The 23,410-nt window shown below is 41.9% G+C and overlaps 1 protein-coding gene across 2 annotated transcripts in view; it reads left to right on the plus strand.

Moving 5' to 3' along the window:
* TLK1 (tousled like kinase 1) overlaps nucleotides 1–12,037 on the plus strand; it is a 77,282-nt gene extending 65,245 nt beyond the window's left edge. For both annotated transcript variants that reach the window (XM_068948634.1, XM_068948635.1), the window contains exons 14-21: nucleotides 638–719; nucleotides 1,497–1,588; nucleotides 1,675–1,764; nucleotides 2,539–2,708; nucleotides 4,035–4,170; nucleotides 6,677–6,788; nucleotides 7,137–7,244; nucleotides 10,280–12,037. In XM_068948634.1, coding sequence (XP_068804735.1) covers nucleotides 638–719; nucleotides 1,497–1,588; nucleotides 1,675–1,764; nucleotides 2,539–2,708; nucleotides 4,035–4,170; nucleotides 6,677–6,788; nucleotides 7,137–7,244; nucleotides 10,280–10,456 — 967 coding nt within the window. In that variant the 3' untranslated portion in view covers nucleotides 10,457–12,037. The remainder of the gene's footprint in view (nucleotides 1–637; nucleotides 720–1,496; nucleotides 1,589–1,674; nucleotides 1,765–2,538; nucleotides 2,709–4,034; nucleotides 4,171–6,676; nucleotides 6,789–7,136; nucleotides 7,245–10,279) is intronic.
* Nucleotides 12,038–23,410: the final 11,373 nt, after the last annotated feature.

A 23,410-nucleotide genomic window follows, 5' to 3' on the forward strand; every position in this document is an offset into this window, starting at 1 on the left:
TAGAGGTTGCGAAGGAATAGTCGCCTCTGTTTGGAGTCTCGCTGTTGGATGGTTTCGAGCTGCCTTGTTAATAAAGGCTAGGTGAGCAGCGAGGAGGGGTGACAGCGTTCTGACGTGCTGTGTTCGCTCCCGGCCTTTCAAACAGCCTGGAAGCCACGCTCACGTTACCGAATGTAAGAGGACGCTGCTGCTGCTACTGTTGCTGTTACCAGCAATTACTGCTGTTGACGATCAGTGCTTTTGTTTCAAAATAAAAAAAATTAGGACAAAACAGAATAGCATTTTCCCGGATGAGTCACCAAGAGCGTAGTGTTTATAGTGAATTGGCAAGGGGTCGTGTTAAGTCTCAAGGGTGCTTTTCTCAACCTCACAACGTAGAGAAACATGACCAAAAGTTAGCAAATTGAGTGATTTGATGATGAGGAGGTGACAGCAGTTGTACGCTAAATAGTTAAGGGACTGAAATCAGGCATGTTGTATACTTTTGCCATAAAGTCGCACGTGGTGAAATACTGTTTGGCATATTGGGTATCACCAGTAAAAAGTTATATTTGAGAAATAACGTTAAGAGGCCTAAATATTAGGTTTTACTTGCGTGCCTTGAACCGAATGAGCTGAAATTGTCTTTTCTTTCAAGGTTTAAAGATCACCCCACGTTGAATGAACGGTATTTGTTACTCCATTTACTTGGCCGAGGTGGCTTCAGTGAAGTATACAAGGTAGCGTGTGTTAGGTCTGTTAAATCTAATGTTTCAGAGCCATGTATATTTGTATGTTTAATTTTCAGGGGTATGAGGGCAGGTGGATTTTAATGTGGTGTACTCTTTAAACGCTGGCTAAGCGAACTCCTTGATTAACTCATGGAGGGAGGTAGCATTACAAGGCTTCAAACTTATATAACCAAAAGCTGTATTATTGACAGGGAGGAAGCCAGGCTGTGGCTTCATGCTTGCTTATATGTATTACGAGAAGAATGACAACCATTAGAAACTAGACTTCGCTGTAGAAAACTATTAAAAGAAAAAAAAAGAAAGAAAACAACAACAAACTTAGTTCTTCTGAGACATGTATCTGCAGCTGTAGAAAAGAGCACTTGCTTTTAGGACCTCAGATAACTTGACCCCTTATGTATCTCAAGAAGCTAGTTGTACTAACAAATTTCTGACTACTTAGTTTTATGTTTGGGGGCTTTTCCAAATTAGCAGAAGTCTTCTGGATAGAAAAAGCAGAGATATTTGTAAAATAGAAAATAAATTTAGCGTATTTCAAATTAACTTGCTGTTCATGTCTGTGAGGCGTGTTTTTACAGAAAATGTAACACAAATGGAACTTCGAATACCTATTATATAGGTTTTTTTTTTTAAACAATTAAAAATATTAATAATCAATAGACTTGTGAATTACATGCCATTTTTTTCTCTTTATTGGGTGTTATTTTTATCATCTGTGGTTATAACTTTCCCATATTTGTGGGGGGGGTTTTGTTTTGTTTTTAGGCTTTTGATCTTTATGAACAAAGATATGCTGCTGTGAAGATTCACCAGCTTAACAAAAGCTGGAGAGATGAAAAGAAAGAAAACTACCACAAGTAAATATTAATGACTTGAACTTCATATGTTAGATTGAGTAGTATTTTATTGATTATAGAAAGTTAACGTATACATCTTCTTTTAGACATGCCTGCAGAGAGTATAGAATACACAAAGAACTGGATCACCCCAGGATAGTTAAACTATATGACTACTTCTCCCTGGATACAGATACGTAAGTACATAAAATTATACATGTTCTACAACTTGCCAGTGATTTTGGTGTCGTAAATTAGATTAAAAAAAAAAAAAACTTAAAGAATATTTGAACATAAAGAATATGTTCTTACCTTCAGCCAAAAGGTTTAGTGTTTCCTTAAGGGGAGTCTAAAAAACTTGTAGTTGCAGAGTTATGTCTCAGATAAATATTGCAGCGTTACATAAAGCGATTGAAAACACTGATCTGCAACAACTGACTACCAAGTCCTAAGAGGTATCCTGAGGGCAAAACGGGCACGCACTGCTGGAATGGTGTTGGGCAGCAAGGGCTGCTGTAGGGCAGCTTGAAATTTGTCTGTGCTGCAGCAGCCTGTTCCAAGTCTAAATGATGTCAACTGCCTCTCTAGCCTAAGAGTATCCCATGGTTGCTGGGCTGCACCTTTTAATGTGAAATTGTGTCACATCTCTAAGGGGTAGCAAATGTATTTTCCCACCAAGAAACTTGCTTTCATAAATAAGGGGTCTTTTTGTTTTTTGTTTTAAATACTTAATCTCACTTCAATAGATATGCTGGGTTTTTTGTTTTTTTTGGTAAATATGAATGTTCCAATTAATGTCAAGTTCCTGTAAGCTAATTGTTATGTGTTTTATTAACAATCTAGTGCATACAGTTCAATATTCAGGCAGCTGTTGTTAAACGTGTTGGTATCAAACTAGCTTGTCATATCTCCCTTTGTGATTGTGCAGTTTGCTATGTTATTTAATGTTGTATCTCTGAATTCTGCCCTAGGTTTTGCACGGTGTTAGAATACTGTGAAGGCAATGACTTGGATTTCTATCTCAAGCAACATAAATTAATGTCAGAGAAGGAAGCTAGGTCCATTGTAATGCAAATAGTAAATGCACTACGGTATCTCAATGAGATCAAGCCCCCTATTATACACTATGATCTTAAACCAGGTAAATGAGGAATGTTACAATTGAAAATGGCGTTATTCCTTTTTCTCCTTTATTTCATTTGTAATTCATGCCTGAAAATACCAAAATTATCTTCTGTATGTCAGGTTTACTTTAAACATCTGGAAAAAATGCATACTTTTCTTTCTGGTTTTATTGCCAAAATCATTTGTCTGTCTTTGGAAATGTCTATTGTAACTTTTCTGCTGCAAATTATTTTGATTTTAGTTGGTAGGAAAAATTTCTAGAGCACGTTGCAGATGCATATATTAGTACTTAACAATGTAAATAGATAAGATCATTAGTTGGCTCACTCCTGTCAGACCATTGTGGAAGGCTGATGTGGTTTTTTTTTCCCCTTTTATATTTCGTAGCTGGTAAAGGATTGAAAAAGGTAGTCTCTCACTGCTTGCATCCCAGTTCAGCAGTTTCAAACTAGGACTTTACAGAACTTTTCTATATTGTAAATCTTTTTACTAACTAATTCCAGATGCATCTTTTTGTGATCATCATCTTTTTGTGCCTCCTCTTTATCTGGAACAGTTTTGCTTCTCTCAGGAAACTAAAGTAAATACTGTCCTTATTCAGATCTCTCCCTAAATCTTGATCAAGGTTTCCAGTAATAAAAATAATGAGCATTGTCATAAGTTATTTATTCTGTTTTGAATCTATAGCCTTCATTACTGCCTTGTATATACGATATTGGTATTCTTCATGTACTTTAATCTGTAATACTTCAAAGTATATATGGTGGAGTTTTTGATGTAACTCTTAGTGCTAGGTTGTTTACTTGCTCCTGTATAGTAAATTGCTCATACGGATTTTTCTCATGTTATGGAATTGTCCAGAATGTATTCTTATTGTCTTACTGTTCATTTTTTAAAGGAACTTAATCAAATAATTTTTATATTAAAAAAAATTGTATAACTGTAATACGTTAAGTTAGATGCTTCATGTTACAGCCATCTCTTGGCACTATTTGGTGGCATATGCAAACCCTAAAGCCTGTAGCATAGGGTTTGTTCTGGGCGGAAAGTATGAAATGTCGCTGTGAATGGAGTATGGCTGTATTTTGGTGTTTCCTTGCCGTCCGGCAGCTCCTGAGGGAATCATTTCAGATGAGACTGCACTAAAATTTGTCACAGTCAAATCGCTCTAGAGCTGAGGATATAAAGGTGATGTAAAGTTGTCACCGATCCTTCCTTAAGTTATATGTTCCTGAACATTGAAGCTGGTTTTGAACATTTAAGTGTTCTGTTAGCTTTTGTGAGGTACAAAAATCTTCTTTTTCTTCTCCCCTCCCTCCCCCCTCCCCCCCCCCCCGATTAGGTAATATACTTCTTGTAGATGGAACAGCATGTGGAGAAATAAAAATTACTGATTTTGGCCTGTCCAAAATAATGGATGATGATAGCTATGGTGTGGATGGAATGGACCTAACTTCACAGGGAGCAGGAACTTACTGGTAATGCCTGGTTTGAATTTGTTGCTTAAGCTCTGGATCTTTGTTTGGATTTCAAAAACGCTCTTGTAAAATCAGTTTGGGAAAGATAGCTAGGATTAAAAATATTGAAAAGGATGACCAAGATTTTTATGCGTCGCTCTGGATCTTAATATTGCCAAACATTACAGAATGGTCACATAACTGAAGCAAGATAAGAGTATATATACTCTGGAGATGATCATTATGCTGTGTTTCACAATTTAGAAACATGATTTCCAGAAGAAGCAGGTGTTTAATCTTTGGCTGCAGGTGGTTGAAGACATTTGGCAGAGCTGTGATGATTAAGTGTGGGTGCTTAGTCCTTGGAAATCCTAGAGCAGGGATTACCAGAAGGTAATGTCCTTAGGACAGAAGAGTATTTACTCCTCCATCCTAAAGGTTAATGACAGCTCAGCAGCTGTGATTTATTTTCTGCCTGCACTTGCATGCTTGTCCAAAAACCTGAAATTTTAGGGTTGCCTACATGACAAAGTGGCAAGAAGCTTTTCATTACTTACAGAAATGGTGTTTCTAGGATTTGCTCTCTAGTGATGAAACTTATCCTTGGCATAGTAGCTGTCTAAGCCTGTGTCCGGGTGGATAGAGTAGTAGAAAGCCTATATTGGCCAGTTATTATTTGTCATTTGTTCTTTTTCTCCTTCTCTGGTCCTGCCTCTAGCAAGATCAAAGCCAGGAGCTCAAACGAAACTCTAAACAGAGAGGCCAGTGTGATTCCCGATTATTCTTCAACTTTTTCCCATATTCAAAAGTTGAACATAATATAATTTTGCCTTTTCCTTGAGAATTTTTAGGAAAGAAAGTACATGTACTCCTGCACAAACACCAAAGGGTGCATGCTTTGGGAAGACTATTATCCAAGTTGAAGCATTTTAGAAGTGTTGGGCTTCTGCTGCTCTTGTTAGTGCTCTGTGTATTTAAACATGAATTTAAATATGTGGTCATAATAACAAACAGCAAAAATTTTTGACCTTCGAATTTCCTCTAAAGTGCCATATGCACTAGTGGTGTTGAACGAAGATTGAAAAAGGTCTATGACTGTCTTAAATTCACGTTGAAGCTCTGTGTTTCTAATTAACAGTTTTTCTGACATTAAAATCTTCGTTAGGGAAAGGAAATATTTTGAATGATTTTGAGGTGGGGGTGGGTCTGCGTAGGGCAAATGACACAGACTCCCAGGAAGATAGTACTGGAAGGGATTTCCTCAGTCATTGGGCCCGATTGCCTGCTTTTCCAGGCAGTTAGGTGCTATAATCTCTTTTTGTAAACTTACTTTCATTTGTATTAAATTTAGTTAGTATTTGGGCCCCAGTAATCTGATTGGAAGCCTGTTCCATAACCTCACTTCTCTGATCATTAGAAACCTAATCTTCTAATTTACAGACTGTGTTTATTTGTGGCCAGTTTATACTTGCTTGTTCCTGTGCCAGCACTGTTCTCCTCTGAAATAGGTTGTTTCCCTTTCTGGTGCCTGCTCCCTTGTGTGTTTATAGCCTTCATATTTTTTTTTTTTCTGAATTGTAGGCTCTCCATTCTTCTGACCATCTTAATAGCTTTTCTTTACACTTGCATCAGTTTATGCTCATCTTCCTTGCAAGTGGTAATCAGAAATGTACACCGGTGTTCCAGAAAAGATTGCATGATGCTGTGTGAAACTCATACTCGTATTGTGTTCTTATCTCATTTTGTGCTGACTTCCATTTCCATAAGCATTTCTTCCAATTTGTTTTTTCTAAAGCCTTATATACTGTTGATGAAAGAATATCTGGTCTGTAGCTGCTCTGATTATTTTTAGCCCCTTTTTAATTGTAGGTACTGCAGTCGACAATACTTAGCCGCCCCATGTTATAGATTTGTTTTGTTTTGTTTTTTTAAAGGAGATTCCATTTCATCAGTTCTTTTATAATTTGGTGGTGGTATAAGCAGTTCCTCAACTTTCAGCTTTATAAGTGTGGCTTCCATGCAGGTTATGGGAATGTCAATAGCCGTCACCTTTCTCTACCGTCTACCTCTCTGTTTAATGTCAACATTCACATTGAAAAATTAGGTAAAGGGTCTTTAAGCCATATCTGCATTATCCTTGATCACTGACCAAGCGTTGCTGTAAAATACCCTGCATGGCTTTTATCTTGTCTTGTTCTGTTAGAGGGAGAAGCTGCATATTTAACCTAGGATCCCAGTACTTGAAAAATTAATGATAATTCGTGATTTTTGGTAAAGAATTTTGGTATTTGGGCTTGTATGAAATATATCCTCTATTTGAGTGTCTGATTATTCATAGAATTGTAATGTCAGTTTTGGTGGGTGTGCAAGGTACTGGAATGAGGATCATAATGTAACTGACCAGTTGTCAGAAGTCAGAGTTGTCAGAGATCTGTATATGAAGTGTTTGAATAATTTGTTATTGAGCAAGTTCTAGTGATTCCATATATCTACTTGCAGAGACTGAGATGCATATCTTGTTTTCCAGGTATTTGCCTCCAGAGTGTTTTGTAGTTGGCAAAGAACCACCAAAGATTTCTAATAAGGTTGATGTATGGTCAGTTGGAGTCATCTTTTTCCAGTGTCTTTATGGTAGAAAGGTACAGAAAATTTTGTTTGGAAATCTTAGAGCTTTCATGTAAACGCCTATTTTGCAGTAGACATTGAACTGTAGTTGTAAAGATGTGAATCTGTGTGGAAAGTAACTTGGTTTTGTGTGTGTGTGCGCGTGCGCGCGTGCATTGATTTTGCAAGCAATGTAGAAAATTGCTACGTTACTCACTTTTACTCAATGTAGAAAATTGACTAAAACTTTTGTCTTAAAGGAATGGTTAGAAATTTGGTGTTAGCACTGAAACAACTGACTGGAGCATGAATTACAGTATGGTATATGTATGAAATCAGAATAGTTGGAAAACTCTCAATAAAATTGTGTGCTTATTTTTTAGCCCTTTGGTCACAATCAATCACAGCAAGATATCTTACAAGAAAATACAATATTAAAAGCCACAGAAGTTCAGTTCCCTGTTAAACCTGTTGTAAGCAATGAAGCCAAGGTAACTTTTCATATGATCTGAGTACCAGTTAAAACTTACATCGTTTATTTTTTTTTTTTTTTTTTAAGTATTCTGCTATAAAATTACCATTAACTTAGTGATGCTGTGGGATGTAGTAACCAAACATATGTAGGAAAACATAATGGAGGACTAATATTTTGATGTTTTTATTTCTACAGCAAATTTATTTTGGGACTTCTCAAAATCACATACTTGAAATCAAGACTGTATCTTCCAAAAATTTGCAAGTGATTTCAAAGTAGGCCTTCCTAAAAATTGTCTGCTTTGCTTTTTCCAAAAAGATCTTAGCTATCTCCCCTAGGCTGTCTCGCTACATGTTCTTACAAAATATTTCTGCAAACAGTAACAAGCTCTTTTGAAAACAGTGAACATTTATTCTGTCCAGCCTTATTGGCTTAAAGAACTGTTTGACTACAGAATACCTGGAAAATGTGTCTGTTACCGCTGTTCTCTTGAAAGGTCTTATTATGTGTGCATTAACTCAAAGCCAAGTTTAAAAATGCATATTCTTAAAATCAAGATTAAAATATGCTGATGCTGGTTCAGGAAACAAGACTGACAAAACAGTTGAGCTGCCATGAAGGTGTGCATGGCAATGTTTCCTGTATTTGAAACTCTTCTTATTTTTAAACAGTGGTATCAAACTCATCTGCACAGACCAGCTGTTCAGAGAACAGATTAAGGTGGTTTCCAAACCTGATTGCTGCTATGAGCATGTATAACATTTATTCCAATTCTGTGGAAAAGGAGGAAAACATTGTATATAGGTTGTTTGTTTACTTGTTTGTAAAACTGTCATGATACCTGAAATAGATTTTCATGGCCAGATGCAATAGAGGAGTCCTTGTCGAAAGCAATGCCAAAATAGCAGAATGCTGCTTTTAGTTTCAACGACTAAGTAAAAATATTTAGTTTTGGGACACAAACTGCAAAAAATTAGAGGATGTTAAGACGAGAAGATCCAACTCCTGAAGATTAAAAGGAAAGGAAACGTAATTTTAGAGGTTGTAGCTTCCCAGGAAAATAGGTATCTTTTTGGTACATAAACCTGTTGTTACAATTTGTGATATGCTTCTGTTAGTTACATTTTCTAGAAGTAGTTTTACTGAATGAGTTGCAGTCGTGGTTGTGAAAATTTGGTAGCTGATTCAAGAATTAGTTTGTCCTGTATTTTTACCCCAATTTGGAAAAATCGTGTCCCTAGAATGTAGTTGGTAAATATACATCACGTAACTGATAACATCACGTTTTTGTGGTTTACACCCTTATCGTTTAACTTCACCTTTCTCTTGGTGATTAGCAGTGTTTATGTAGAGGATATGACGAGACAATAGATGATTCGACCTAGTTCTGATGTAGAATTGGCAACTTATTTAACAGTAGTTTTATGTTCCCTCTATATTCCACATTCTGTTTGTTTGAAAGACTGAAATAAAACTTATTATTCTCTACTCGTATTAGCGTTGTCACGATAGCTGTGAGAGAGAAATTACTCTGTGGTGGAAACACCATAAAACAATTGCAAACTAACTCGTAAATTCAGACTGTTTATGACGACTATGTAGAAGCCAAATTGTCTTTCAGATTTATAGACTTGGCAGTTGGAAAAAACAGCTTGTAAGCTGAAATTTTGATTTGGAAAACATGGAAATGAAATAAATATGGAACCTGAAATGACATTGTTAGTTTTCAGAATGTAACTGTACTTTGATCTTTGTCACTTTTTTCTGTTTTGTGCAATGTTCCGCTTTGCATTATAGTAATGTATCTACAATGCTGGAGAAGCATGAAGTATTTTACAAAGACTTCCGAAACAAATGATTATTCTAAGGAACTTTCAAAAAAAAAAAAAACTCTTAACAGCTTATTTGTTTGAAGGATTTAGTATGAAGAATTTGATTAAAATCCAGAATGTCCAAGAACATGTGAATAGATATTAACAGATGCGCATGATTTTTATTTTGTACTTTATTCATGCTGAATATGTTAGTGATTGAAGTAAATTGTAGCAAGGGTCTTTGGAACTTGTATCCCATTTTTCCTTTAACCTCCAGTTTTTAATTGGAGCAAAGAACAAACAACAAATTTATCAAAGAAAAGATATGTAATTCTTTTAAATTATAAATTGTTAAGTAATGATGTGCTAATCAGTTCTGTAGCAGTAATAAGTATTTTCTGTCATTAAATGCTGAAGCCCAAGCTCCCGGGAGACCGAGTGTTCTGTGCGCGCTAGACGTAAGACTTGGCAGAAACTTACGGCGTGAAATGATGGACACACATCATATGGACCTCAGTGTATGACAGCATAGTGTCTCAAGGTTTAACAGTCCTGAAGCTAGACAGAGATTTGTTTTCAATTGATCAGATATTTTTAAACAGATGGGATTGTTTTTTTTCTGGGAAAGGCATTCCTGGTAGGATTTTTTTTTTAAATAGCCTGTTAGTTATTTAATGCCTATTGAACATGGCAACCAGCATTGTCAGAATTCACTCTGAACTATATTCTGTCATGACACACATGGTAATACCCGTTTTCAAAGGCCAGCTAAGATGCCGAAGTTCTGTCCCTGGATTTTCCATTTCCTCTTCGTCGCCTTCACAACTGAAGGCTTTTACAAGCCCCTTGGAGTCCCCCTCCTCTGACGTTTGCTTCTAGTTCTTACTAAGCTGATCAGGGGTAACACGCGCAGAGTTCTGATTGTATGAGATGCTAATGTTTCTGTTTGTAAATGTGGTTCCTACTTTGTTGTCTGTACATAGATATACGTTTCAAAGTATGGTCATTTTAAGCCACAAGGTTTGCTGTTACAAGATGTGTCGTAGTAGAAAAAAAATCATGTTGCATCTTTCACTGGACTCTAGTAAAAAAAAAAAAATACACCACCTTTGAATTGAATTACAGAAGAATAAGAACGTGTTTAGGAACTGTTTTATCTGGGAGGAAGTGTTTATTTGCCTGTAAGCAGACTTATTATTTGAAAGGCTGTTGTAACTTTTTTTCTTTTTTTTCCTAGGCCTTTATCAGACGCTGTTTAGCATACCGAAAAGAGGACAGATTTGATGTCCACCAGCTGGCTAACGATCCTTATCTTCTCCCTCATATGAGAAGATCAAATTCTTCAGGAAACTTGCACATGACTGGGCTAGCAGCATCCCCTACACCACCTACTTCAAGCATTATTTCATACTGAAATTTCTCTGACTGAGGAATGGCATGATACCTTTGTGTAGTTTCCAGATGCAGACTTTGGTTTGAAAGCATTTGAGTGTTTTTACGCAGGACAAGTTTGATAACTGTGTTTTCAGACTGAAGTCCTCCTACATAGTGTCATTTGTATGATTGGAATGGATCATGGACTGTGAATAAATGTACCCTTCTGAGAATAACCTTTAAATACTGAAGGATGTCCCTGCCTGTTGCGCTCTAACAGGTATACTGTGTTTAGGACTGAAGAAAAGGTTTTTAGTTTTTTCTGGGGAACATTGTAAATAATCTTTTTAATACTTTACATTTGGTTGATACTGGAAAGTTCTAACATGAAGGGTAGTTTTTCATTATTTATATAAGAGTGGTAGTGAGCAAATTTGAAAACACAGGAAAAATTCAGTGCCTGGTAACAAACTAAATAAACTGCCATCTTTCCAAGAGGTTGATCTTTTCAAAACAAAGTAAGAAATGTGAGTTCTGTATCAGATTTCTCAGATGAAATCATAGTGTTGTATGTGGTGATTCAAGCTTGTACCTCCAAAAATGTGCTGTTCTTTCAGTGAAACTCTTTCACTTTAAATTGGAAGGGTAATATGGAATTCCTGGTACTTAGACTTCTCAAATAGATTGCAAATTTTGAAATCGACTCAGTTTTCTAAAAATAATATACTTGCTGTGGTGTTGAAACTTGTGAAACTTGTGAAACTTTCCAGGCTTCTGATAAAAGCAAGCAACAGTATGAAACCAAATGCAAACAGGTCATGTATAATGTTCTATGCAGGAATAATGATAAATTCCCTTCTAGCTCTATTGTAAATTGTTGTACAGATGTCATATTTTCAGTTAAATTTCAGCAACTTATTCCTGTACAAATGTTTAAAGTATGGCTTTTTCTAATTGGATATTGTATTTTTTTTAAGTCTCCCTCAAGGCGCTTTTAATTGCTGCTAAATGATGTTGCTTTTACTTTTGCAAAAGAATCAAATGACCTCCTTAAGGTGCAAGTCAACTGTACGTTATAGAGAGATTAAGAGTAGGTAATTCATTAACAATCAAGGCATGTAAAACAGATCTATGTTGGCAATATACAGTACAGTTCTTTAAGTCAGTTTATTGTGCTCTCAACCTGTAGAGCACATTGATACTAGATGTAGAAGTTGCTCATGGCTATTCTCTATTTCTGGAAGTTCCTATCAGCAAGGAGATGTTTCTTGTGGCTTGTACAGATATTTTAAAATGTGAAACATTTTCTAACTGCCTTGTATGGTAGAAACTTATTTTTCAGAACGGTGTATCTCTCTCCCATTCATTATTCTTTTTACTGTCCCTTTTATGATGCTGAATACCTATATGTAATTTTGTCCATGTTGCAGAAAAAGGAGGCTGTATTACCACAGGTTTTCATTTAGTATTGTACAGTTAAACTGTTGCTCTTGTTTCTGATGTTGCAAGCCATTTTGTTTTCATTGTATATAAAGAAACATAACTGTCTCTTTAAGATGCTGCTGAAATTGTAGAGAATGTAGCCAAAACAGTAATAAACAATGACAGTTGAAATTTCAAAGTTTGAATTAAGTTTCTGCCTTTAAGCAAAGGTGAAATCAGCGTGGCCATATCACTGAGTTACCTTTAGCTATTTAAAACAAACTGTCTTCAGTTACAAACAGAAGGCCCGTAATAGAATTAATAGAAGTAGCGTTGGGGGTAAAGGATGGAGTTCCATAAAACTTATCTGTGGCGAGCAGAACTCGCAAAAGAATTTTAATTATTTCAAAGGATCTTTCTAAAACTTTTTAACCATAGAATTAAATTAGTTCATAAAATTAAAGTTAGAATCAAACAGTGAGTCTGTCTGCCTTACATGTGCCTCCGAGTACTGGGTTTGCATCCTTTTCACTGCTCCAAGTGCAGTGTGAAACAGAGCAGGCTTCTGTTGCCTTGCTAAAGTGCAGAGTTCAAGGAGAAGATGCCACACCTGTATATTCACGTTAGGTGGTGTTGCTTTTCTTTACTCTGCCTGTGTCAATATCATGAGTTAAATCGAAGAAGATTTTGCCTAAGGAAAAGAGGATTGTTTTACTGTGCCCCACTACTGCATTGACATTTGATACATTAGAAAATTCCTGACTAACATACAAATTTATAGTTACAGCTACCTTAAAATGAGAGGTTTTAGGCATTGTACTAATTAGGTACAGGCTTGTTTTTTCCTGTTGTTGGCTTCTTGGAATATAGGTTGTTGTAGCTGAATACGTGGCGCTTGTTCCAACTTTGAAAATATGTATTTCTGAAATCTTAAACACTCATTTTTAACAAATTTCCGTATAGATCAAAAGGCAGAAGTGCTGGACGGGCCTCCTAGAATACATGCAAGGAAAGGAGACTCGGTCTCATGCCGTGAATCAGTTACAGGATCTTCACCTCCAGCACACAACTGTGTGTGAGTTAGACTCTTATAGCCCTGTTAACAACAGCTTCGTCTCCCCATACGGAGTCTTTCTGTGGTCGCGCGAAGACAGTGTCTGAGCTGGCGTCGGTGGTGCCTGGCGCTCCGCGATCTGTGCTTGGGGTGGAAGTGCCCTCGTGCCTGGCTCAAGAAGCCTGGATTACTGCAGCGTGTCGAGGAACGCGGCTCCAAACCTAGGTAATGTTTTTTTGGTGTGTGACTGTTTCATGCACGTTTCATTAATTTCATCACGCATCATCCATCGCTAAATTTTCTAAAGCTAATTTCCTCCGATTTAGCAGCAGGTAGACGTAAGGAAGGAAGTTGAACTTTTATCAGAGTGTTTTTTAATATACCTTGGAGATAAAATTTATCAAAGTAAGCCTTTATCAAATACTTTAAAATTTCTGCATTTGCTGTAAGATGCTGCAATACTACATTGTCATGTAAACCTGCGTATGGAACGGCAGCGACTGTAACAGAAGCGGTCGCAGTGCTACAGGTTATTTCAGGCACAGTTAACAACGGTTGGCTTGTTTCTGAGAACCAGCCGTGTTTTGGCACCTTGTATTTTCATTGGGGCGTTTATTTTGTTTTACAGGTTTGTTACTGGAGGAGTTCAGATTTCAGCGCGGGACGTTATTCGCCCTTGGCGTGGTCTGCGCGGGTTGATAAGACGCAGTTTTCAGGGAGGCAGGCTAACGTCCTCATCCCCTAAAAATAAAAAAAGGGGCGCGAGGAGCCAGGCGGCTTCGTCTCCTCTAAGGCAAGCGGGGGAAGTACAGTTTAGACTATGTGGACGCTTTCCGCTCCCAGTCGGACCGGGTCGGGCGGGAGCTGCGGCGGCGGCGGCGGCGCGTGAGCCCCTGCCCGGGCTGCGGCCCGCACGGCCTCGCGGGCCAGGCGGGAGGCGAAGCCGCGCGTGTGGGACGGAGAGCTGCCGGCAGCTGCGGCAGGTGGGAGCCGTTACTGGTCCCTCAGGGGCAGGTGTCTCCACCACTCGTTTTGTGCCGAAGCCCTGGCAGCACTGTGCTTGTCCGTCTCTCCCTTTCCTTGGCCTGCCTCACCCGAGAGAGCTTGTGAGGGCCGCGAGGGAAATTTTGGGGCGGCGAGGACCCGGTGGGGCCCCGGGGCCGAGGTCCTCACCGTGCTGAGGCGCCCGTCGCTGTGGGGGGCCGCGGGGGCGCTCGAAGGCTGCTGCGAGGGGCCGCGCCGCCCCCCACAGACGCTGCGGTTGCTGTCGGCGGGGAGCGCCAGCTGGTGTCCCTGGGGCTTTCGTCCCTCTTCGGAGGGTCTCTGGGACGTGCTGGTCCGTCCCAAACGTGGGGCGCTTGGTTGGGCAGGGTGCCCGGCAGGGGCAGCTCGGGCGGGACGCGCGGAGACGAGCTGGCACGAGCTTTCGAGGCGCGCCGACAAGCGAGGCTCCCCACCCACCGCCTCAGCGCCCCAAACGCTCTGCCCTCACTTCTGCGGAGGGCAGGTCCGTCTTTTTGTGGTTTTTTTTTTTGTTTGGTTTGTTTTTGTTTTAAATCTCTTTCTACAAATCAGCTTCTGTCAGCGGCAGGAACCCAGCCTCTCCCAGTCGGTGCTGCCCGCGCCGCGGCTGGGGCCGCCCCGCTCCTCGGAAAGGTAAGACGTGGCCGGCGTTCGCGGAGAGATGCTGGATAACACGGCAGTTTTGTGTCTCCGTGGCCGCTGGTAGCTGCAAGAAGTCGGGTAAGACGGACGGAGGTCCCCCGTCCCCCGCCCCGGGCCATCGCACCCGGGGGCCCAGCCTCTGCGCGCCTGCGGCTGTTTCCGGTGCTCTTCCCAGACCAAAACCCAAGCGGGTTCGACGTTTCCTCAACCTTTACGCAGCAAAAGTCCCTGAAAAACTCTCTGATCTCTTCCAGTGCCTAGGGCTGGCTCAAGTTTGTATGTGTCCTGGCATATTTGTCCGCTATTCTTGAAGACCTCCAGCAGTGGTGGTTGCGTATTTTCCCCGGGCGGTATATTCCAGTTTTTCCCAACGTACACCCTAGATCTTTTGTGCTACTCGTTCAGACTATTATTTCCTGCCCTGAGCGCTATGGCGTGGGGAGCAGTTCCCTGCCGAACTGTCAGCGTGTAAGCAGAGCGGCAGTTTTCTTTCTTAGTTTTGCTGTGTTGTAGTTAGCATGTCAGAACTCAGTGCCAAAAGTCAGGTAACAGCGTGCCTGCGTGAAAGGATAAGTTTCGGTCGGTACCGCCGTGTGACCATAAGGTGCCATTAGAAGCAGCATGTAAATTGTTTCCTGCTGCTTAATAGAATTAACGTTTTAGTAATAGGGACAGAAAGGGAGAGGATTTGAAAGAACCCCTGTTATCTGAAATCGGGTGTTTGTTGTAATATGTGCCTCTAAATGACCTCTGAGGGTCTGAAAACAGAATTACTCCATGACTGGTTTCAGCCTATAAAAAAAAGTTTAAGCATCAAGCAAATTCACTGCCTGGTGTTTGTCCGGTGCTGTCAGTGAAGTGGCCGTCGGGCATCGGGAGGGAGATGCACCATGGAGCTGGCTTTTCAGCTGTTATTTCCAGCTCAAAGGTATTCTGGTTCCGAAGCAGGTTGCTTTGCTTCGCTGGCTGTGGCTAAGTGAGAGAAATGACCCCAAATGAACCTTTTGTTTGGGGGGAATCGTGAAAGTTGTAATTGAGTGTTAGTTTTGGAGTCAATCTTGCTTACCGAAGAGTGGCTTAAAACTTCCACAGTTTTAATAAGTGGGGTGTTTGGAGTGACTTCTGAAGGTGCAGTTTTTCTGTCTGCACAAGTCTGTTCTATCTGCCGGAGTAAATCAGCTTGTTCTGCTTTTCTGCAGCGTTAAAAAGACCTGGAGTCTGTGTAGAACATGAACCGTATTTTCTGTGTCGCCTCCGTGTTTCAGTTTAACTTAATGAAGATTTCTTGAGTGTCCTTTGGAGTTAAGATTGTTATCTTCTGAACAAGTGGGGTTCTTGCAGTATTTATTTCAGACACTCAGCTCCCAAAAGACTGTCAGAAAAACTCTTGCTGCTGAAGAAATTAATTTCCTCTATCGTGCTCTACTTGTAAGTAGTGAAGCGAGTCATCCTGTGAGCCTTTTACTGTGCTACGCTTCCTGAACCAGTAAAATTCTGAGGATAGATCAAGGGAAAACGTCTTCCCTAGAAACCTCATTTTGTGTCTAGTGTCCCTAGAGCTAATCAGGTATCATTAAGAAATTATGTGATGTTTAAATTTCAGAATCCACTCATGGAAATTTGTGGGTATCCTCTTGTGTTCACCAGGAAAACACACACAACATTTTCTGTTTTAAAAAGCGATGGAGATCAAAACTACGTTTGCTATTTCCTCAGAGGACGTGCTGCCTTCAGACAAGCAGGTCAGCTAGAAAAGTGAAGTGCTTTCTCGCCCTTGTGTTGAAGCTGTGCCGCGGCATTCAGCAGAGCGCCGCTCCGCAGCCTGGTGAAGCGCACGTTTCCTGGGAACAGGATCCCACGTTCTCCGCCCCTTCCCAGTGCTCTTTTTGTGTTTTGGCAGACGTGCTTTCAATGTAAAACACGTAAGCGGTCCCTGGGCATCACCCTTGGGTTTGTTGTTCATCATGGGAAACCCTTCTGCTTATACGCTTTGGATTCTGATCAGCTTTGCGCATGGCCTAGGGTTGTGGCTTCCTGCTATTTTTCGGACTGATAGACAAAGGGGTTACGTAATTGCTCCTTTCACTGGCACTGAAAGTGAGGTCCTTAGCAGCATCCTTAACTGCGGTAAGATCTGCGAGCGTCTATAGCTCAAACAGGCGCCAGCACATTCCAGCGCTACGGCGCTCAGAAGTGCCTGTCAGTACCTTGCTGAATCAATGTCCCGGTCTTTTTTTTGATATTGAAATTCTGAAAAATTTATAGTTCAGGATAGAAGGAAAAGATTCTTTATATGTTCTCAAACTAGACTCTTCCTTATTTAAATAATGTTCCCTAAGAGAAAACTATGATAGTTTTTTTACAAATTGTAAGGGGCTCTTTGAAATGCAGTATATTATATTTAATGCATCTGCTTTATGTACGAGCATATATTTTTTTTCTTTTTTCTTTTTTTTTTTTGATGGTTCTAGGTGAAGGGAATAAAAGTGCTGAGAACGTTATACAAGCCTGTGGTTTGTATATAATAATGGAACGACAGTATTTCAGATTGTAGTACTCTTAGGGAAGATCTGGTAGTGTGTGTCTCCTGTTGCCCAAATGCCTTTTTGCCTGAATTTGTGTACTGTCTGCACACCTTTCACTGCAAGGGAATAACTGGAGCCATGGCTTGTAGAGGAGGAGAGTCTCTTATGCATTTTTGCCTTAAATGTGCAATTTGAGTTTATGGATTAAAAAAAAATAAAGCCAAGATATGAAAAACAGAAACTTGAGGAAAGTTTCTTCTGGAGGATGATTCACATGATTTTTTTTTCTTTCCTCATACAATAGGTCCTTCATCTGGAGTAGTTTCGGACACCCTAGTCTTTGATATCCTCTGGTAATTTTTGTGCGTTGCTGCAACCTTTTTCCCCTACCCCAGTCTTCTTGTCACATTGCAGATGTCCCAAGTCATGCTTTGGGTTTCCTCGCTGCAGGTGCAGCCTGATGATTAGTGGGTGGTGTGAGCTGATGTTCAGCTGCCCCGTGCATCAGCCTGTGATACGATTCTGGTGTGCGGCTGGGGCTCATGGAGTGGTGCACCGGGCAGCTAAAAGGCAGCGGTGGCTAAACATCCCCGCTCACGCAGCGGCGCGTGGGCAGGGGCAGCACTTCTGCAAGCTCCTCAGCATGCAGGGAAGTGAAGCTGTAACGGTTGGGGCTGGGGGGTCGGCAGTGTGGCAATACTGACCGCAGCAGAAGTGGAGCAATGTGACAAGCTGGGTTGCCTGGGCCATCCTGCTCATGCGAGCTGTGGGAGCTCGAGCAGGTCTCGCTGCAGCCTTGGGGATGTGCGCGCCTGCCTCTTGTCAGATGGGTGCCCAGTGCTTCCCCAGTGGGCTCCAGTGGGGTGGCTGTTGTAGGACCTGGGCTGGGTGGGGAGGCAGCACTCCCGCGTGTGCCAGCACAGAGGAAGCAGTATGTCCTATGTGTGGGCTGTTGGACAGACCTTTGACTAGGCATCTTTGCAAGGTTTTCTGAGCAATTATGTGGGCAGCAGCTGTTACCATGTTGGTATTCATTGGAGTTGCTACTTGGTTAAGCAGAGCTAAGTGCCTCCGCCGGTTTCTCAAGCGTCCTGTGGTCATGTTTTTACAGGTGCGTGGCTGCTAACCAAACACATCTGTAACTTTTCCTCAGGTCCGTATTCCAGAATCTCAGCTGCATTATCACACAGTGGTTACAGTAATGTTTTTTTCTGTGTACGAGTGAAGACTGGGCTACCTTTCTTCTTTTTCAATGCACTGCAGCCTTTCCCCAGCCTCCCTAAACTGTATCATCCTTCATTGTTCATCCAGTTTAAATAACGAGCATGTTGGAAGTCCTCGGCTCAAAGGAAGCCGAAACATCTCATGTCCTCTGCTACTGTACGTAGGTGTAACCTTGGGAGCAGAGGGTCTTGTTTCCTTAGTTATGGAGCCTGTACACTAAACTTGTATCTACACCCTCCTCATGGCTTTCCTTCCCTACGTGGCTGGGCAGGCTGCTGTCTCTGACCCACCCTTTGGATGGTGCCAATAGCCAGCCTTGTGCCCTCTTCCCTCCCTCTGGGCAGCGCGTGGGCCTTTTGCCTCTCTGTGCACAGAAGGCAAGTATCTCCTTTTCCACAGTTGACGGCTGTGCTACAGTTGGGCCCCTACCCCTAATCTGAACTCAAGTAAGAGACAGTGTAGGTCATGCCCAGCACGTAAGGTCTCTGGCATATCAAGAGGTCCAAGTGCCCCTTTCAACTCTCAAGCCTCAGTCTGGTGGCTTCTAGGATGGCTGGTGTAGCGCTGTGTCTAGGAGTGCTCCACCACATCGCTGTACAGCTATGTTCTGCTATCTATTAAGGATGCATTCATTCCTGAAACGTACAATGATTAGCAACTGGATAGATAGCAAAGCAATTTTTTTCCCATAAGAATCAATGTAGTAGAGGGCCTTGAGAAATACTGTTTGAGTACACAGGGATCTATTTTGCAACAGGAGATCTTTTCTGTTCATATCCCAGTAGTGTTTCCAGAAAAGAGTTCTCAGTGGCATGAATGCGGGGCAAAGACAGGAGAGATGACCTCTGGTGTATTAACTTGTTGGGATGTCCACTTGACTTTGAAGCCTGGAAGGAAATCTGGAAAAAGGGACAGACTCCCTATTAGCAGTAATGAGAGCTGTGCAGGACACAGCACTGAGAACTGCCCTGCTCCGTGCGTGTGTGAGCAGACCCTGTTGATCTTTGCTTGCTGTCGTTGGTAGAATGGCAGAATGGGACTAGCAAGGACTTAAAGGATTTAGAGAAACAGCGTTCTGTTCTCAACACAGCTGACACACGTTCCCCCGTGCTCCCAAATCGACCGCTTCTGCCCTTGGATCCAGAGGAACTGGACCGGCAGAATAGTCACATACATGGGGCTGACTTAGAGAGCAGGTGCAGCTGCTTTCATGCTCGTTTACCGATCAGGTTTGTCCTTCTCAACAGCCAACATTTGCACAATGGAAGGCTTTCTTCGTGACTAAACCAGTCACCCTAACAGACAAGTGCACAAATGATCCTTCTCTGGCCTGCAAGTGTGGCTCAGTGGCAAGTGTCAGAGCTCTCGCCGCCAATTCAAGCGCTGAAGAACCTCCCCTGCGTGCCCTTTTATCAAAAACTAGCTAAGTAACATATCTATCAGCAAACTACATGTGAGCGCTTGGCCACAGTGAATTCAGAGCATCTTATTCCATTTGATAAATGTTGGTTCACGTACATCTACATCACAGCAGTATTAAATCCTCACGTTGTTTATAGAGTGACATGAGGATATATCAGATGCTGAGTCTGATCTTATGAATTGTCGTCTTAGAGCTGTCAGATGTCAGGACAGTTTTATTACTGAGCCTAACCACATCCCAGTCTGACACATTAACATATCATAAAGGTTATTGCCCTATCACCCAATTAACAAAGCCCAAAGAGATTAAATAGAAGAATTATTCCCCTCACATCTTTTACTATCTATCAAAATTTCTAAGATTTTTATGAAGCTCATCCTTTTCTGCTTATAGTCAAGCAATTCCTAAAACTTTAATATATAAATAGCTCATTATACAAAACCTGTGTGTTCCTAATGATGACAAGTATAAAGATTGGGGTTTTTTTTTCCCCTTTATCTCAGAGACCACTGTGAGGAATTCAGCTCAATTATGTTGCTACAGCTTTTCTATTTTGGGGTGTGCTTTGATGTGCCTGTTAACATCAGGCAGCAATGTGAAGGCTTCTGGTTTTTTATTCAGTGAGTCAGGTCATAATGTTCTTTTCCCTTTTGGGTTTTGCAAATGATTACTCAGATTGCAAGGGATTTTGCTAGTTTTGTGCTAGGGAGCAATACAGAATGGGCACAGAGATCATGGAGAAAAGCCAATACGAGCCATTTCTTTTTGAAGTTGGAGAAAAGCAACCAGGAGTCAGCTAGGCAAGGCTCCAGGCGGATGCGGTAACTGAAACAACACTTCAGCTGTGTTCGCCTGAACGTCCAGGACGCTTTCAAACTTGGCCGCTGTGCACTGGGTGAATAGCAGGTGAATCGCTATGAGAGCTAACAGTAAAGTTTTACATTGTGTTTCATAATCAGATATACACAAAGCAAGCTCAGGGCACAAGGGGAAAAGCAGTGGTGCCTGAGCCATCACAACTTCGAGGAACGCTTTGCCGCTCATAAAATCAGCATCAGCCATTCCAAACCTTGGCCCTAAATCTGGGCAGACTAGCAGGAACATCAAACTCGGTTCAGTCTCTGCTGGAGATCTGCATCAAATGTGCTTGACATGAGCCCAGGTGGAGGAGGAAGCATGCGTTTTCCCAGCGTCCGCTAGATGGCAAAGCAAGTTGTGATGTTCAGGCTGCTGTTAGTTTACCTGCCTGCACGCCACACTTTTAGGATTATCAGGCATGGCACAGGAGAGTCTGGACTTGGGCATAGCAAAGCAGAGGTTTTGTGGCTGAGCAGTCAGGACTGCTCCTTCCTTTGGGCTATTGGAGTACGGCTTCCTCAGCTCCTGCGGGCAGAGGATTGAAATACTGACACACTAATTTTCCTACAAGATGGCATGGGGTATCGGTATCTTCCAGTATTCCGCTGTGCTTGGCTACCTAGCGATTCAACAAGTACTAACAGAAAACTATTTCTTTTATAGCTTATGTAAAGCATGCAGGAAAAGCGTATACCAAAAGGTGAGGAAAAACTTAGCTTATATAATCCTCTGACTTGGAGCAAGAATCTGAAATTAGAATTAAAGCTTCACTCTTGAAATTTAGCTTCTGCTTGATGTTCAGAGTAGTATGGAATTGCAGTGTTTAGTAAAAAAATCTTTAAAAGAACTGAATTCTGAGTTTTTGTCTTCCCAGTTTTTGTGTTATGCCTTAGCCTGTTATTGAAAAACTTTGGACTTTTAGGTGCTCGGGCACCAGAGCGACGGTTCTATAAAATGCATTCACTGATACTTAATAGTTTGAAGCAAGACTCGCAGAATATATTTGTAACTGAGAAAGGCTAGAAAAATTGTAATTCGACTGTTTTCTACTCTGGGCTTTATTCTTACTGCTGCCATCTTGTCATTTGCAGTGACGCTATTGTAACTCAGAAGCCTTTTCAAGTATCATATTTATCATTTTCAAGTCACTCATTTCCTTGTGATGGTCGCTGCTTACAATTTCTGGCACACTATTCATAGGACATTGTAGTGATAAAAGTGAATTGATGGTAGGAGATAGTTGTAAATTAATTTGTAATATGGTGAAAGAAATTGTGAGAGCAACTACAGTATATGATATGCAAGGGAATTTTTGTCTTAAAAAAATTGCAATGTAGTAATTAGTAATCTTAATAGCATGGCTGTTGCATTTTAAGGCAGTTAAATATCTTTTTACTGTTAAAGATTTTGTTGTATTTTTGACCCAAGGCAAATACTGAACGTGAAAATTATCCGAGTGCTTGACATAAGCTAATTCTGTTACTTTGTGACTGTATTTCCTGTCTCAGTAGTTAAAATATTGTTTTGCAGTTATCTGTGCAGTAGAAGGTAAAATACTCCGTTACAGCTACCGGACTGAAGTGTGAGCGCTCTGAGGCTCTTGTGCCTTTGTCCAGGACTGAAGACTGCTCAGTTTTCATGCTCCAGGTTCCCAGCTGGAGATGTGAGGTTTGCAGTCAGCGTAAGGCAGCCTCAGGCTCGCCGCGAGCCCTGTGCGCGCCCAGGGCCCGGTCGTGCCCAGACCTCAGCTGCGTGCTAGGTCAGGCTGCGAGTACAGCGCTCTTCGGCAGCTTACTCCTCGGCCCGGCGTGGGGGTTGCTCCAACAGCCTGGCTGCGGGTGCCAGCCCAGGAGCAGGCGCGAGCCCCGGGGGACACGGGCAGGGCAGGGACCGACCCTTCTGGCAGCAGCTCAGCGCAGGGCAGAGCTTTGCTTTCCGCTCGGGCTGTCCCGCCGCCAGCCGGCTGGGCTCCCGCTAGAGCCCCTGAGGACGAGGGGCTTTGCCAGGGCTGGTGTGGGCTGAGAGCTGGGGGCTTTGGGGCTCTGACCAACCCCCCCCCCCCCGCAACCCCCCACAGAAGTGCCTCTCACAGCCCGGCTTCAAACTGGGGCGGTCACCTGGCTGAGGCAGGAGTCCAAAGGGGTGTCAGTGCCTCACCGGGTGGTAAAAGCTTTGCTCGCATCCGTGCAGTCTGTTGCCCTATTTGTTGCAGCGGTGTGCATTGGAGGGTTGTTTTGGGTGGTGCGGAGCACCGTGGCCAGACAAGCCCCCCTGGGCCGTCCCCAGGGTCTCACCTGAGCCACGTTGGATGGCAGCTTGGGTGTGTGGCCAGGGGTGAGTGTGAACCTAAACACCCTCGGCAGTCTCTAACCGGGGTGTAGGCTGGGGTCTTGCCATCCGGGAAGACATCTCTTCTCTGCGCCCGGCCGCAAGGCCGGTATTCTCAAATGTTTTCATTGTGTGGACATCCTGGCAGACATCTTCTCCTGTGGCCCCTTCCCCTTCATCCGCAGTTGCACAAGTAACTTCCCTCTCCAGTCATGATCCAACAGCGGGTTGTATCCAGCTGGAACTACAGGGGGAATTTCAGAGACAATGCATTAAAGCAACTGGAATTTGTTTGTCCTAAACCCCAAGGGCATGTTCTCATTAAAGAAACAAGTTGTATCCAGCAGTTACGTTCTTTCATGTTTGCGTTGCATCCCTCTAAACTGCCAGAGATTAGAGTCTGCTGTTAGTGTTGTCTGCAGGTCTCTGCTCTGTTTGACGGAGGGAAACTCTTCAGCCAGGGCTTGGAACAAAGAGACTTCCTCCGCACGACAG

Source organism: Struthio camelus, chromosome 6, assembly GCF_040807025.1.
Source record: "Struthio camelus isolate bStrCam1 chromosome 6, bStrCam1.hap1, whole genome shotgun sequence".
NCBI classification, from domain to species: domain Eukaryota; kingdom Metazoa; phylum Chordata; class Aves; order Struthioniformes; family Struthionidae; genus Struthio; species Struthio camelus.